At 40.7% G+C, this 15691-nt stretch overlaps 1 protein-coding gene across 2 annotated transcripts in view; it reads left to right on the top strand.

The window, feature by feature from the left end:
- VPS8 (VPS8 subunit of CORVET complex) overlaps window positions 1–15691 on the top strand; it is a 258685-nt gene that overhangs the window by 95704 nt on the left and 147290 nt on the right. For both annotated transcript variants that reach the window (XM_062210810.1, XM_062210812.1), the window contains exons 21-22: window positions 3798–3844; window positions 14330–14552. In XM_062210810.1, coding sequence (XP_062066794.1) covers window positions 3798–3844; window positions 14330–14552 — 270 coding nt within the window. The remainder of the gene's footprint in view (window positions 1–3797; window positions 3845–14329; window positions 14553–15691) is intronic.

Here is a 15691-nt window from a genome sequence, read left to right on the forward strand (position 1 = left end):
GCTTGGGCCCTGCACCTGCATGGGAGACCAGGAGGAAGCACCTGGCTCCTGGCTTCGGATCGGCACAGCACGCCGGCCGTAGCAGTCATTTGGGGAGTGAACCAACAGAAAGAAGACCTCTCTCTCTCTCTCTCTAATTCTGCCTGTCAAAGAACACAAAACAAAACAAAAAAAAACCCAGGAAGCTGGAGTCAGGAGCCTTAGCCAGGAATTAAACCCACACACTCTGATATGAGCCATGGGCATGTTAATCACTAGACTAAACACTCACTGCCGTTGCCTGCTTTTATTCATAAGCTGTTTCCTCTGATAAGTTAGACATCTTTAATTCTAACCTAACCTAGGTGTTTCAGTTTGTGGTAGCAAATTTCTTCTCCTTTTTTTTTTTGGACAGGCAGAGTGGACAGTGTGAGAGAGAGAGAGACAGAGAGAAAGGTCTTCCTTTGCCGTTGGTTCACCCTCCAATGGCCACCGCGGCCGGCGCACCACGCTGATCCTCAGGCAGGAGCCAGGTGCTTCTCCTGGTCTCCCATGCGGGTGCAGGACCCAAGCACTTGGGCCATCCTCCACTGCACTCCCGGGCCATAGCTGGCCTGGAAGAGGGGCAACCGGGACAGAATCCGGCGCCCTGATCGGGACTAGAACCCTGTGTGCCGGTGCTGCAGGCAGAGGATTAGCCTATTGAGCTGCGGCGCCGGCCGCAAATTTCTTCTTATTCAACATCTAAGTAAAGATGTTTGTCAAATCTACTGTAACCCAAATTGCACTTAGCTTCTTCCTTCCTCTCATATTGCTTATCTCATTTGTGTCATTTTCATTCAACCGTCACTTCAACGCAAAACCTAGGAGTTACAGATTCCTCCAGTGCCTTCCCACCCATGACCAATCTGTCACTAAACTCTACAATTTTACTTACAAATGTTTCTTGATTCTGTCCACTCTTGTCTCTGCCTGCTGCCAACACTGTAGCTTAACTTGCATTCCTAGCCCTCTGTCTTCAGCCTGGTTTTCTAGATCTTCCACTACAGTCACTTCAGTGATCTGTCTGAATGGTATCACTCTACCTTAACCCCTACTGTCTACCCAGGGTACATGGTACCAGGCCCTTAATTTCTTATTTTATGCCTTTAATCATTTAAAATCTACTTTCAAAATAGTCTTTACCTAATTGTTTTATTTTGGGGGGTCTACCATTGCTATTTATAGTTCCTACTTGCATTCATTCATGGTGCATCATTTCATGAAGTGCTTTCATAGTTTTGGTTTGGAACACATCCTGGGTAGGGCCATGTCCATGGTACTTATTTTCCCTGTGTTCAGCACTGTTCAGCACTGTTGCTGGAGAATTTTTCAATTTCCTTCTTGCAGTTGCCTTAGGAGCGTCTTTTTTGTTTTGTTTTAGAATTACTTTTTAGGCTACTTTTTTATTTCTTTATTTTCAAAAGATTTATTTATTGGAAAGAATGAGAGAAAGGGGGGAGAGAGAGGGGAAGATGAAAGAGAGGGAGGGAGGGAGAGAAGGAAGGGAGGGAGGGAGGGAGGGAGGGAGGGAGACAGACAGACAGGGATCTTCTTGTTTCACTCTTTCACTCCCCAAATGGCCACAACAGCTGGGACTGGTCTTGGATGAAGCCAGGAGCCTGGAACTCCATCCAAGTCTCCCGCGTAGCTGACAGGGACCCAGGTACTTTATCCATCTTCCACTGCTTTCCCACGCACATTGGCAGAGAGCTAGATTGAAAGCAGAGCAGCCAGGACTCAGACCAGAGCTTTGATATGGGATGCAGGAGTTGCAGGTGACAGCTTAGCTCCCTTAGCCACAGCGTCGGCCCTAAGCTTACTTTCCTGACTTGATTGTTCCCCACTAAGGAGATGGTATAAATTCAAATCCCATACCCACCTGTGAGCAGGATTTCACTAACAGGTTCTTGGAGAGTACAGATTTATTCCCTCTAAGTTCAGGATGAGACAGGCAACCTTCCTTACCATCTTCCTGTGCAAATAGGTAGATTCTTCCCCACAAGCATTTCCTTCCACTGATTATACAGTTTGTCAAGCATCCTGGTTTGAAGCAGGTCCTCTACTTCAATTCCTTATGCTGCAGGGATCTAAGACATCAGTATTTTAGCAATAAAACCCAAGATTTCCTGTGACCCACAAGCCTATAGGATAGTCTCAGTGATAGCTGTGCTTGCTGCTTTGGTTTTCAGTCCTCTTTTCACGTTTAGGCCTTAGGTATTGCTCTTATTTTCTTGGGATCTCCACTGCAAATTTTCAGTGGTATTTATTGTAATTTTATCAGCACTTCCAGGGAGGTTCCCTCTTCAGCCCAGATTATTTAATCCACTATATTCTCATTCAGGGTTGAGATTTTGTATAGTTCTAACCCTTTTCAAGTATATTATTATTTTAAATTATTTTCATTTTATTTGAAAGGCAGATAGAGAACAAAAAACTGTTGTTCACTTCCCCAGATACCCTCAACAGCTGGGGCTGGGCCAGGCCAAAACTAGGGACTGGTAATTCCATTAGATCATCCATGTGAGTGACAGGGACCCCAGTACTTGAGTCATTACTTGCTGCCTCCCAAGGTGCACATTAACAGGGAGCTGGAATCAGGAGCAGAGCTAGGAATTGAACCCAGGCTCTCTGATACGGTATGCAGGTGTTCCGAGCAGCATCTTAACCACTGCACCAAACACCTGCCCTAAGTCTGTAATTTTTAGTTGCTGGTTTTGAAGAATCTGAGTGTGGTTAAAAGTCTAGCCATGAGGAGTATCAATGACTGAAGGAAGCAGACTGGCTTCAGGGGTAGCTTCATAGCCCTTTAGGATTGTACATCCACCTTGGTACCCCTTCCCAAGTAATCAGGGTCCTTGGTTCTTTAACAAGTGAAAATTTTCATGTAGTGCCTTCTCCCCTCCTGATGGATTTTTTTTTTTTTTCGGCCTAGAAACTAGAGCTTCTAGGATTTGTAAAAGGACTGTACTTCCCTGTAGCCAGCAGAAAACGAAAAAGCACTGCTGAAATCTGAAGCTTGTTACTTGACAATTTCCAGGCAAGATAAGCTGCTGTTTCTCCCCCCAACTGCCTTTAGGAAAAGGCCAAAATTAGGGGTGTTGTTACTTAGTAGGGGCCCATACATGAGGAATGTAAAGCCATCAAAATATTATGAAACTGAGAAGTCAAATCACCTTTAAAATAGCTAGCTTGGAGGATTGTGACAAAATATGGGCAACCTTAATCACCTGAGCCACTGAAAAGGACCAACTGTATTTTGTTACCAATTTGATGTATTTTTTTTTCTTTTTAAGTTTTCTTTACAATGTTGTGAAATGAATACATATTTTTGCCTAGTATTTGTTTTAATGATATTGTAAACTCTTTGAAACTTGTGGTAGATATATAATGTTTTATTTAAATAGTAAAATTCACTGAATTATTTTCCCATGTTGTATATAAATTTAATTCAAATTTCTTCAAAATTTCTCTTTCCCTGCTTCCTCTTTGTCTTCTTGCTTCTTCTCTTACAAAGCTACAGTGAACATCTTAATGCATTCAAAATACTTTTTTCCTAAATGCTTTTAGGATAAATTTCTGAAAATAGAATTGCCAAGTCAAACTGTTTCCATATTTTTAAGACTTTTGATAGGTAGTGCCAAGTTGCTTCCCAAAAGCACTGTACAGCCCAATATCCTGCCAACAATCTTAACCTCATCTGAAGCAGAACTCTTTCATTATCAGTGGACCGTTGGACAGGGGTGTGGGTCTAATGCTTTCTTTGTGTTCCCCTGCAGGATATGGTACCTGTCATAGTTGATTACTGCCTTCTGCTGCAACGAAAGTGAGTATGCATTGCCTGTCAGACTTAATTATGGTGAACCCAGTAAGTCTCTCGTTTATGTATCATGTACTGCTTATCAATTCTGTGAATTTGACAGGATAAGCTTTTTGAAAAAAGTTGAAATCTTTACCTAATATATACTAAACTGATCTTCTGTATACAAAGAGAATTGAAAATGAATCTTTACATGAATGGAAGGGGAAAGGGAGCGGGAAAGGGGAGGGTAGCGGGCAGGAGGGAAGTTATGGGAGGGGGGAAGCCATTGTAACCCATAAGCTATACTTTGGAAATTTATATTCATTAAATAAAAGTTTAATTAAAAAAAAAAAAAAAAAAGAAAAAAGTCAGTTTAGAGAAACTTGATTCTGTAACATTTTTAGTCCATTTATCCAATCAAATGAACTTCCCCAAAACAGTTGCCATAGGTGTACTCATCTCATCCATGTGTTCATGTGTCAGGATAGCAGAGGTGCAGAGCAATACTGTTCATAGTCCTTGTCTATACTCCTGCGCATCAGTGGTCTTTCTACTTCCTACTTGTTGAATTCTTTATTTAGTGGAAGATTAAGCCTGTGATTATAAAGTAAATTGTAAGTGTGTCATCACAAAAATGAAAAGAAAAAAAGAAGGAAGGAAGAGGGAGGGTGGTGGGAAGTATCATTATGTGCTTAAAATTATTTATATGAAATACATGAACTCTGTTCTTGTTCTGTAATTAAATAAAACAGAAGCCGTGTGACTTGTGTACAGTACAGATGAGAGGTCTTTAAGAAGCTCATGGAGATGTGCATTATAAAAATCCTGCATGAATTTCAAATTTTTTTGCATCAAAATTATCTTTTAGTTCTCTTTTCTATGAACTGTTCTCTCATATACTCTTCATTTTAATTTTGTGTATATGCTTTTTCATGAACCATCTCTGAAACACATTATGTCATACCCCTCATAAAGGACTATATTCATTGCACTAATTCAGTATTGATCATTTTATAGTTTTTTTGTTTGTTTGTTTAAAATAAGTCAGTGTAAATAAACTCTTGATTATGCTTTGTTGGTAGCTTTTTATATAGTAGCTATATAAATTAACCAGCATATGCTAATTCATATAATTTTTCATACTTACAATGATAGCCAGACATTGTGCTAAGCCCTTTATGCTTAATTTATATAATTTTATAGAAGCATCTGATTTTTATAGCAATGAGATATTATTATCTTCATTATATATAGGATATTCCAGGGGCAGAAAGTTATTGACTTGCCAAAACTCACTCCCACAGCTTTTGCAGGGGGTGGCAAAAGTGGGATTCATATATAGGAGTCTTTTTTTTTTTAAAGATTTGTTTTATTTATTTGAAAGACAGAGTTACAGTGAGAGGTAGAGGTCTTCCATCGGCTGGTTCATTCCCCAGATGGCCGCAACGGCCGGAGCTGAGCTGATCCGAAGTGGAAGAGGAGCAGCCAGGACTAGAACCTGCGCCCATAAGGGATACTAGCGCTTCAGGCCAGGGCTTTAACCAGCTGCGCCACAGTGCCGCCCCCCCTCACCCCCCTCCCCACCCTGGAGTCCAGCTTCTGTGTTCTGTCTTACCCAGATGTTTGTACCACTTTCTAAGTGATAGAGAATGATGGAAGGGCCTAATTCAGATACTACTTAAACTGTACAACACTGTCTGGACTCACGAATATATGTTCCAGTAGCCTGATTCATAAAAGATAAGGTCATCCTTTGGAAGTATCAGTGAAGGTTATCGAAGAGGGCAGTTAGCTGCTATGCCAGGCTCTTGATAAAAGTCATAGGTAGCTATGGCGCCTGCTTCCTTGAGGCTCAGATTTCTTCCAGTGTTTTAGCTGTAGTGAAATACATTGTGTTCACAGTAGGGATGTTGTAATATAAAGCATTACTTTCTATTACACATTGTTTTCTTCATGGGGACATAAGGGAGAATTTTCTTTCAGGTGTTACCTTTGCATCTTTTGAATAGCCATGTACTTTTAGCTGATGGACAGTGAATTGTGTAGCTAATTATTGTTTACTAGGAAGCAAAGCACCATGAAACATGTACTAACCCTGCCTGTGTTTTCCTAGTTTTCTCTTTAGCCCACATTCACACTTATTTCCTCATTGTTTATCTTGTATTTTTCTCTTTTTTAAAAAAATTCTTTTTATTTATTTATTAATTTATTAATTTTCATCTGCCTGAAAAGCAGAACCACAGATAGCAGGGAGGGAGGAAGGTGTTGAGGGGGAGGAAGATTGAGAGATCTTCCATCCACTGGTTTACTCCCTAAATGCCTGCAACAATTAGAGCCAGGAACTCCTCTGGGTTTTCCACGAGGGTGGCAGGAATACAAGTACTTGGGTCATTTTCTGCTGCCTCCCAAGTGCATTAGTAGGAAGCTAGATCACTCAGAGAAGCCAGGACTTTACCCAGCATTCCAGTATGGGATCTGGGCATCTCATTCAGTGGCTTAATCCACTCCCCTACAATGCCCACTCATATCTTGTATTTTTTTAAGCATCCTTAATGGCTTACAGATCAGTTATATATTTTAATTTTATTTAATATTCATAATTACATTGTAAGAGAGTAATGTTATCCTTATTTCCTGATGAAGAAATGGAGGTATAGAGTATCTTAATACCAATAAGTACTGGCATCAGCTGAAGTCTTCAGGTTGATATATTTATAAATGAGAGGAAGTGAAGTACCTAAGAGACAAAATTGAGAATAAGAAGGTATATCTTTATAAAATGGATTATTTCTACCTAGAGCAGTACCTGGTACAAAGTGACTATTCAATACCTGATGGCTGAATTAGTGAAATAATTCTGCCGCCCTTTTTGCAGGGTGACTTGTGATCATTATCTTGAATTCTTTTTTTTTTTTTTTTTAAGATTTGTGTATTTATTTTGAAGAGTTATATATATAGAGAGAGAGATAGAGAAAGAGAGAGATCCTCCATCCACTAGTTCACTCCTCAGATGGCCACAACAGGCACTGCTGGGCCAGGACAAAGTCAGAAGCCAGAAGTTTTATCGGTGTCTCCCATATGGGTGGCAGGGGCCCAAACACTTAGGCCACCTTCTTTTGCTTTTCCTGGGCCATTAGTGAGGAGCTGGATTGGAAATTGGCAACCAGGGCATGAACCTGCACCCATATGGGATGCTGGTATTGCAGGCAATAGCTTTACCCATTGTGCCTCAACACTGGCACCTATCTTGAATTCTTTTTTTTTTTTTTTTTTTAAATTTTTGACAGGCAGAGTGGATAGTGAGAGAGAGAGACAGAGAGAAAGGTCTTCCTTTGCTGTTGGTTCACCCTCCAATGGCCGCCGCAGCCGGCGCACTGCGCCCAGCACACCACGCTGATCCGATGGCAGGAGCCAGGTGCTTCTCCTGGTCTCCCATGGGGTGCAGGGCCCAAACACTTGGGCCATCCTCCACTGCACTCCCAGGCCACAGCAGAGAGCTGGCCTGGAAGAGGGGCAACCGGGACAGGATCGGTGCCCCAACTGGGACTAGAACCTGGTGTGCCGGCGCCGCAAGGCGGAGGATTAGCCTGTTGAACCACGGCGCCAACTTTGAATTCTTAAATACTCTCACAAAATCATAAGATTCAAAAGGCCCTAACATTCATAAAATGAAGATCAAAGGCATGTACTTTTTCCCTGGACCATAGTACAACTCAGTGGCTTCTTCTCTCTCAGTTCTGTTTCCGAAGGCTGAAGACTGAATTGTGCTGGATCCTGCTTCTGCTTGTGAGAAGTCCAGGATGTGTATCCTTTCTTCCTGTCCCTCCTAATCTGTTTACTTCTCTTACTCTGTTTCCGTAAGGACAGAAGGGACAGGATAGAATTCCCAGCAGAGCAAGGACGTTGTGTCTGTAAAACAAGAAATTGGGCCAGGTGTTCTCTCCTTTTCTAGATTTGTGTTCCTTGGTTGCTTGCTTCTCACCATACTGGCATTTGTTGTTCATCAGAGTGTTAGGATCCTAAATATGGGCCTGAGCTTAGGGAGAAATGGATAGAATAAACCATTGGATCGATTTTGATTGTTTGTGTCTAGGCCACCTTTTAGTTCTCTTCCATTTCAAACATGCAGTGATTAAAAATTTATTAGATCTAAAAATTCTAGTTAAATAGATCAGTGTAATTGAGCCAAGGATTGTCAAATGTATGAAGCTTCTTTCTAGTATGGTATGTTTCTCCTTCAACCAGACACTCCCTTTGTATCATCTTCTCTGTCATTTGGTTCCATTTGTGTGTAGAGTCTTCTGCATTCCTTGGTTTGCAGAGTGTGTTATATTAACATTGCCTTAGGTATTCAGATTGTGCATAATGCAAATACAGTCTTACAGAAAACATAAGGTAGTACTTGGCCTATTTCTGATAACTTCTTCCACTTCTAGGAGCATCACCTACTCAGCCCTGGCTGCTTGGAACCTTTTACATATTTATATCTTTTAATTGACTACATTGTTTTTATTGTCATATATTATTCCGTTTCTTGAGTCAAATTATATATGTAATACATGCCCTGAAGTTAATTTTACCTCAATATCACAACAGTTACTACACTGTAATCATTGATACCACATAGAATAATTCATAGAATCTCACATTTAGGCCAGCGCCGCGGCTCAACAGGCTAATCCTCCGCCTTGCGGTACCGGCACACCGGGTTCTAGTCCCGGTCAGGGCACCGATTCTGTCCCGGTTGCCCCTCTTCCAGGCCAGCTCTCTGCTGTGGCCAGGGAGTGCAGTGGAGGATGGTCCAAGTCCTTGGGCCCTGCACCCCATGGGAGACCAGGAGAAGCACCTGGCTCCTGCCATCGGATCAGCGTGGTGCACCAGCCGCAGCGCACCAACCATGGCGGCCATTGGAGGGTGAACCAACGGCAAAAAGGAAGACCTTTCTCTCTGTCTCTCTCTCTCACTGTCCACTCTGCCTGTCAAAAAAAAAAAAAAAATCTCACATTTAGCAATACTATTAATTTTTTTAAAAGATTTCACTTATTTATTTGAGAGGTAGGGTTACAGACAATGAGAGGGAGAGACAGAGAGAAAGGTCTTCCTTCTGTTGGTTCACTCTCCAGATGGCCACAATGGCTGGAGCTGCGCAGATCTGAAGCCAAGAGCTAGGTCCTTCTTCCCAGTCTCCCATATGGGTGCAGGGGCCCAAGGACTTGGGTCATCTTCTACTGCTTTCCCAGGCCACAGCTAAGAGCTGGATTGGAAGAGGAGCAGCCAGGACTAGAACCAATGCCCATATGGGATACTGGTGGAGGGTTTACCTGTGCCATGATGCTGGCCCCAGCAGTAATATTAATGAACTAGTGTAAGTTCATGGAAAATAGAATTAAAAGTATTTATTTTGATTGCAAGAAATCTTTAAATTTATGCATACTTTCCTTTTTTAAAGATTTATTTATTTTATTTGAAGAGAGTGAGAGGGAGAGGCAGATATCTTCAGTCTGCTGGTTTATTTCCCAAAGGCCTGCAACAGCTGGGGCTGGCCAGGCTAAAGCCAGGAGCCAGAAATGCAATTCAGATCTCCCATTAGGTAGCAGGGACCTAAGTGCTTAAACCGTCTTCTGCTGCCTTCCCAGGTACTTTAGCAGGAGGCTGGATCAGAAGAGAAATAGCTGGGACTTGTTCGATCTCGGATGCAGGCATCCCAAGCAGTGGCTTAACCTGCTGTGCCACAACACTTACCCCAGATTTTTTTGCACCAAAATAAATTGATCATTTAATCCCATTTTTCATGAGCTTTTTTAAAGTGCCCTTGTATATTGCAAAAAACTTTTTACTATGGCAGGCACGAAATTTTTCTTCTCTGTAGAGCATACTGATTAATGTGTTATAGACATCTTTTTTTGTTAAATTTTGGCTTTAGAGTGTTTTCATAAATTACTTAGAATCAGATATTATAGGAATTCTGTTTTTGATGATTTATATTTTACTTTTATAATTTGTTCTCTGTCACAGTTTTGGTTCAGTTTGGTTGTATATTTTTTTTCCAGTCTTAGATAAAAGGTAAAATCCCTAATCTGAAAGTCTGAAATCCAAAATCCAAAATCCAATTTTTTAAAAAGATTTATTATCTATTGAAAGTCAGAATTATATATATATATAGAGAGAGAACCTGCTGGTTCACTCCCCATATGGCTGCAACGGCCTGGGCTGGGCCAAGCTGAAGCCAGGAGCTTCTTCCAGGTCTTCTACCGGGGTAACAGGGGCCTAAGCATTTGGGCCATTCTCCTGCTTTCCTAGGTGCATTAGCAGGGAAATATGGTATAAAAATATGGTATAAAATTACCTTTCAGGCTGTATGTATAAAGTCTGTATGAAACACAAATGAGTTTTGTATTTAGACTTGGGTTCTGTTCCCAAAATATCTTATTCTGTATATGCAAATATTACAAAAGCTAAAAAATTCAAAATTCTTCTGGTATTATTTTGGATAAGAAATGTTCAACTTGTATCTGATTCTATGGAAGCCATAATGCCAGTTTTATTTTGAAAGTAGATCCAGGGTTTATGTGAACTATAATCATAGTTTGGAATATTGTTTTAAAATATATGCTTATATTATTATCATTTATGAATTATTTCTCAAAGCAGTTATAAAACAAAGCAAAACAGATACTCTGTAGATGATACCACCTTAAGTTTATATCACTGTAAGCAATATCTAAAACTGTTAAGGTGCCATCTTTCAGATTACCTGAGGCATATATGAATTTCAACTAAAAATATTTCTAGTTAATAGAAAATGAGCCTGAAGTCATCTTTTGATATCCAGGGTATATTTTCCATTGTGTTGTTCAACATCAGAATTGTTATTTGAAAAGCAGAAAGATCAGTTACAAAGAATGTTCAAGAATGGGATGTTTTGGTTAACCATTCTCTCCATAACTACAAAGCTAGGAGGGAAAGGCACTGTGCGTTTTTAAGCTTTATAACAGCTATATTAAGATATAATTAAATTCCATAACTTCACCCTTCCCAACTGTATGGTTCAGTAGTTTTAGTACATTCAGAGTTTAACAGCCATCACCACAGTTAAGTCAGACCTTTTGAAAGGAATTCTTTACAAACTGTGATACTTGCAACAGAAACCACAACATTTTGAAAATAATTTCCTTAAGTTATTTGAGTTTTGCTTTTACCTTTATATGTAAGAAGACTAGCCCAAATAGACTTTGGATTTACTAAATCCCGTTTAGGCTTATTGGGAATGTGGTTATTTGGCCCTGGTTATGTATTTAGCATAGATGAGCCAGTTAACTCCTTCAAACATTCTCTGAATTTCTGTTTCTATTATAATGAAAGCAACCCTTTACATTAAAAAAAAAAATCAAGTTGATATTGTGCAAAATGAATTTAGCCATTTTTCTCTATTTGAAATTATAAATGATAAACTCCAAAACTGCCTTTAGTGAAAATATTAATATAAGGTGAAGTTTTTTGGAAAGATCTCTTTGCTGTCCCTCTGTTGTTGATGGATTTTCAGTTGCACCTGCCATAGGAGGTCTAAGCTGGAAATGGTAAACAGTGCCTCAGCCTTTCTAGGAAATGACATCAGCACCCAAAGAGTAATGCCTAAAGATAGAAGGAAACACATGAGAACTGAGAACGCAGCTCTTTGTGTGTACTTTCCTTTCTACCCCCGCTCCTGCTGCTGTGATAAATACTCTCCCAGAATGATGAGAATGCATGTTAGAATTTTGTTTTATTTTTTCTTTGAAGGGAGAGATGCAGATAAGAGGTGCTGAGCTTTATTTTTTTGCTGCTTTATTATAGTCTCACACTGATTAAGAGAGAAACGGATCATTTTGCCATTCATCTTACAACATAGCCTGCTGCTTTTTGTCGTAAGGCTACCTTCTTTGTCATTTTTTGTGCTCTGTTTACTGCATTTTGAACTCTCTTTAATTCTCCTCCCCAAGACTTGGTACTATAAATTTATTACTGTTTCCCTTAGCATGTTGTTTTTCTCGACACATTACTGAGTAGAAGGGTTAGCCAATGTGACATTTTCCTTGAATTCAGTAGAGTTGTTTTGCTACTCTTACTTTTTCTCTCTTGCAATAAAAGTTAATCTCAGTGTCTTTTGCTTGGCTAGTAATTGATAATCACAAAAATGTGATGAACTATTGATTAAAATGAAACCAGCATGAAAAATACTATAATCAATGCCATGTGCAATAGAGGAGGAAAATGATATAAAAATTACCATTGTGCATTTGAAAAGAAATGGATATAGATTTCCCCCAGGATACTGCAAATGCTGTTTGTTGGAAAGTGGCAGATGCTTCCAGTGCAGTTGTAGGTAGGCTGATCACCACCTGTCGCTTCCAGACTTCCCCTGAGGCCCAAGCCCAGCCCATTACTTTCCAGAGCTTCCTTCACCTTTTTGTGGCACTTGTCATGAAAAAAAAAAAAAAAAACTATCTGTGGATAAACAAGCCACTGCCACTTTCCACAGCTGACATGCTACACACATAAGGAAATTAAATATTTAGGGGAAAAGAAATCCTAACAGGTAATAGAATTAGCAGTTTTTGTATTTTTAAAAAATGGAATGAAAGAATAAATGATTTATACAAGGCAGTGTAAGTTACAGATGGAAAAGTAGAAAAGATTCAGTTTTGCCAGTCATCAAAGAACAAAAACAATAATGTTGTTTAATTTGCATTTATTACATTGTCAGGGGAAAAAAACCCCTCACGGTTATCTGGTCAAATTGGTATGATTGGGGCCTGTGCTGTGGCGCAGTGGGTTAAAGCCCCGGCCTGCAACACCAGCTTCTCATATGCGCACCGGGGTCCCGGGTGTTCCACTTTTGATCCAGCTCTCTGCTGTGGCCTGGGAAAGCAGTGGAGGATGGCACAAGTCCTTGGGTCCCTGCACCCACGTAGGAGACCTGGAGGAGGCTTCTGGCTCCTGGCTTCGGATCAGCTCGGCTCTGTACATTGCAGTCATTTGGGGAGTGAACCAACGGAATGGAAGACTTCTCTCTCTCTCTCTCTCTCTCTGGCTCTACTTCTCTCTGTAACTCTGCCTTTCAAATAAATAAAGTAATTCTTAAAAAAAAAAAGAAATTGGTATGCTTATCACTGCTGGTGGTAGTGTCTGTTGGTGCTGTGATGCAGATATTGCAGGGTATAGAAGCGTAGTGAGACAAAATGTTTTGTTTTTAAAGGTTTATTTTATGTATTTGGAAGGCAGAGTTATAGAGAAAGGGGGAAGGGTGGGAGAGAGAGATCTTCCATCTGCTGGTTCACTCTCCAAATGACCACAATGGCTGAGACTGGGCCAGGCCAAAGCCAGGAGTCAGGAGCTTCTTCCAGATCTCTCACATGGGTTGCAGGGGCCTGAGAACCTAGGCCATCCCCTTCTGCATTCCCAGGCACATTAGCAGGGAGCTGAATGGGAAGTAGAACAGCTGGGACTCAGAACCAGCACCTATATAGGATGCTGGCACCACAGCTCTGTGCCACAATGTCAACCCCCAACAAAATGTTTAATAGGTAGTAACTTACAGTAATGTTTATCATATAATGTTGCATGAAAACAGAATTTAGAATTATACCTATGTTGATTATAACTTAAATTTTATGGACCATTTACAGAAATGTGAAATAAAACAGTTGCTAAGAGTGGTAGTGTTTATAGTAATTTTTTTTTTTTTAATTTGTTTCTTGGAGGCTGGTGCCATGGCTTAGCTGGTAAAGCTGCTGCCTGCGGTGCTGGCATCCCATATAGGTGTCAGTTCAAGTTCTGGCTGCTGCACTTCTGACCCAGCTCCCTTCTAATGTACCTGGGAAAGCAGTAGAAGATGGCCCGACTGCTTGGGCCTCTGCACCCATGTGGGAAACCCAGAGGAAGCTCCTGGCTCCTAACTTCAGTCTGGCCTAGCCCTGGCCATTGCAGCCATTTGGGGAATGAACCAGCAGATGGAAGACTTCTCTCTGCCTCTGTTTCTGTCTGTAAATGCCTCTTAAATAAAAAAATAAATTTTAAAAAATTCTTTCTGCAATAAAATTGCTTCTAGGGATGTATTTTAAATATTGAGCTTTTTTTCTTTCTTTCTTTCTTTTCCCGTCAGTACTCATTGTTCCTGCTTAGCACTGTTACTTTTAGGAAGCAGTTTGCCACAGAGACTGAGCACAGGATTTGGACCAGAAAGCTGGGTTCCAATTCTGACCCTATTACTTGTTAGCAGATGAGACTTTCAGTAAATAAGCTAATGTTTTCAACTTTCTTGTTTGTAAATGAAGTATTGAGGTGACTAACTGAGGGAATATAATACTAAAAAGTTTTCTGATGTAGAATGTCCTATGCAGATATTGTTATTGTTTTAAATTAAGCTCATGCATTAATTGAAATAGGGAGAAATGTGAGATAACCTTAGCATATTAAATATAATGGATGTTTGGAATGTTCCTAAAAGCATTTTTCCCCTTTCTGTTTTAGGGATCTTTTATTTGGCCAGATGTATGACAAATTAAGTGAGAATTCAGTGGCCAAAGGAGTGTTTTTGGAATGCCTTGAGCCATATATTTTGAGTGATAAATTGGTGGGGATCACACCCCAGGTAATGAAAGACTTGCTTGTTCATTTCCAAGATAAAAAGTTAATGGAAAATGTGGAAGCCCTCATTGTACACATGGATATTACCAGCCTAGATATTCAGCAGGTGAGTGTATAGACAGTTTGCTCATTTACAGAAGAAACATCATTCCTTTAATGATTGTATTTACCTGCCTGATCAGGCCTCCCTGTCTTCTAAAAAAACCCCAGTTACATATTAAACATTTTTTATGAGAAGTCTGATAAACTTATACTTGTCTGTGTAGTTCTTAAGACCATACTTAAGTGCTTTCAAGCCTAAGATTATGTCTTCTATATCTTTGACCTTCCTAAAGTTCTTAGCATAGGCCTAAAAATTGATTGATTGATTGATTGGTTAGAAACCCAGAGCTACAGAGACAGAGGCAGTGAGAGAGAGAGAGAAAGAGAGAGGTCTTCCATTCGCTGGTTCACTCCCCAAATGGCCTCAGCGGCTGGAGTTGGGCCATTCTGAAGCCAGGAGCCTGGAGCTTCTTCCAGGTCTCCCATGCAAATGCAGGGGCCCAAGCACTTGGACTATGTTCCACTGCTTTCCCAGGGCATAGCAGAGAGCTGGATGGGAAGTGGAGCAGCCAGGACTTGAATTGGCACCCATATGCGATACCAGCACTGCAGGCAGAGGTTTACCTGCTATGCCAGAGCGCTGTCTAGGGCTAACATTTAGTAGTTGCTCGGTAGATGCTTATTGACTGATTCTTCTTCATTGGTTTGTTTGTAAACTCACAGAGTTCATCCATCAGGTGTATTTCAACTATGGGTGCTCTCACAGGAATGACAGAGTATTTGTATCTTTAAGAGTATGATGCCGGTTTTTAAAGATGTTTATTTTGAAAGAAAGAATTAAAGAGAGAGAGAGAAAGAGAAAGAGAGATCTTCCACCTGCTGGTTCACTCCCAACATGGCCACCATGGCCACTGCTGGGCCAGGCTGAAGCCAGGAGCTGAGAGCTTCATCTAGGTCCTCCACATAGGTGGCAGGTGACTAAACACATGAGCCATCTTTCCATTGGTTTTGCCAGGCCATTAGCAGGGAGGTGGATCAGAAGTGGAGCAGCTGGGACGTGAACCAATACCCATAAAGCATGCTGGCATGGCAGGCAGCAGCTTTTCCCACTGTGCCACAACATTTGGCCCATGATGCCATTTTTAAAAGAGCTACTACATTAACTCATTAAGTCCTAAGTTTTCAATTCTGTGAGTAGTTCAG

Source organism: Lepus europaeus, chromosome 2 (assembly GCF_033115175.1).
Source record: "Lepus europaeus isolate LE1 chromosome 2, mLepTim1.pri, whole genome shotgun sequence".
Lineage (NCBI taxonomy): Eukaryota > Metazoa > Chordata > Mammalia > Lagomorpha > Leporidae > Lepus > Lepus europaeus.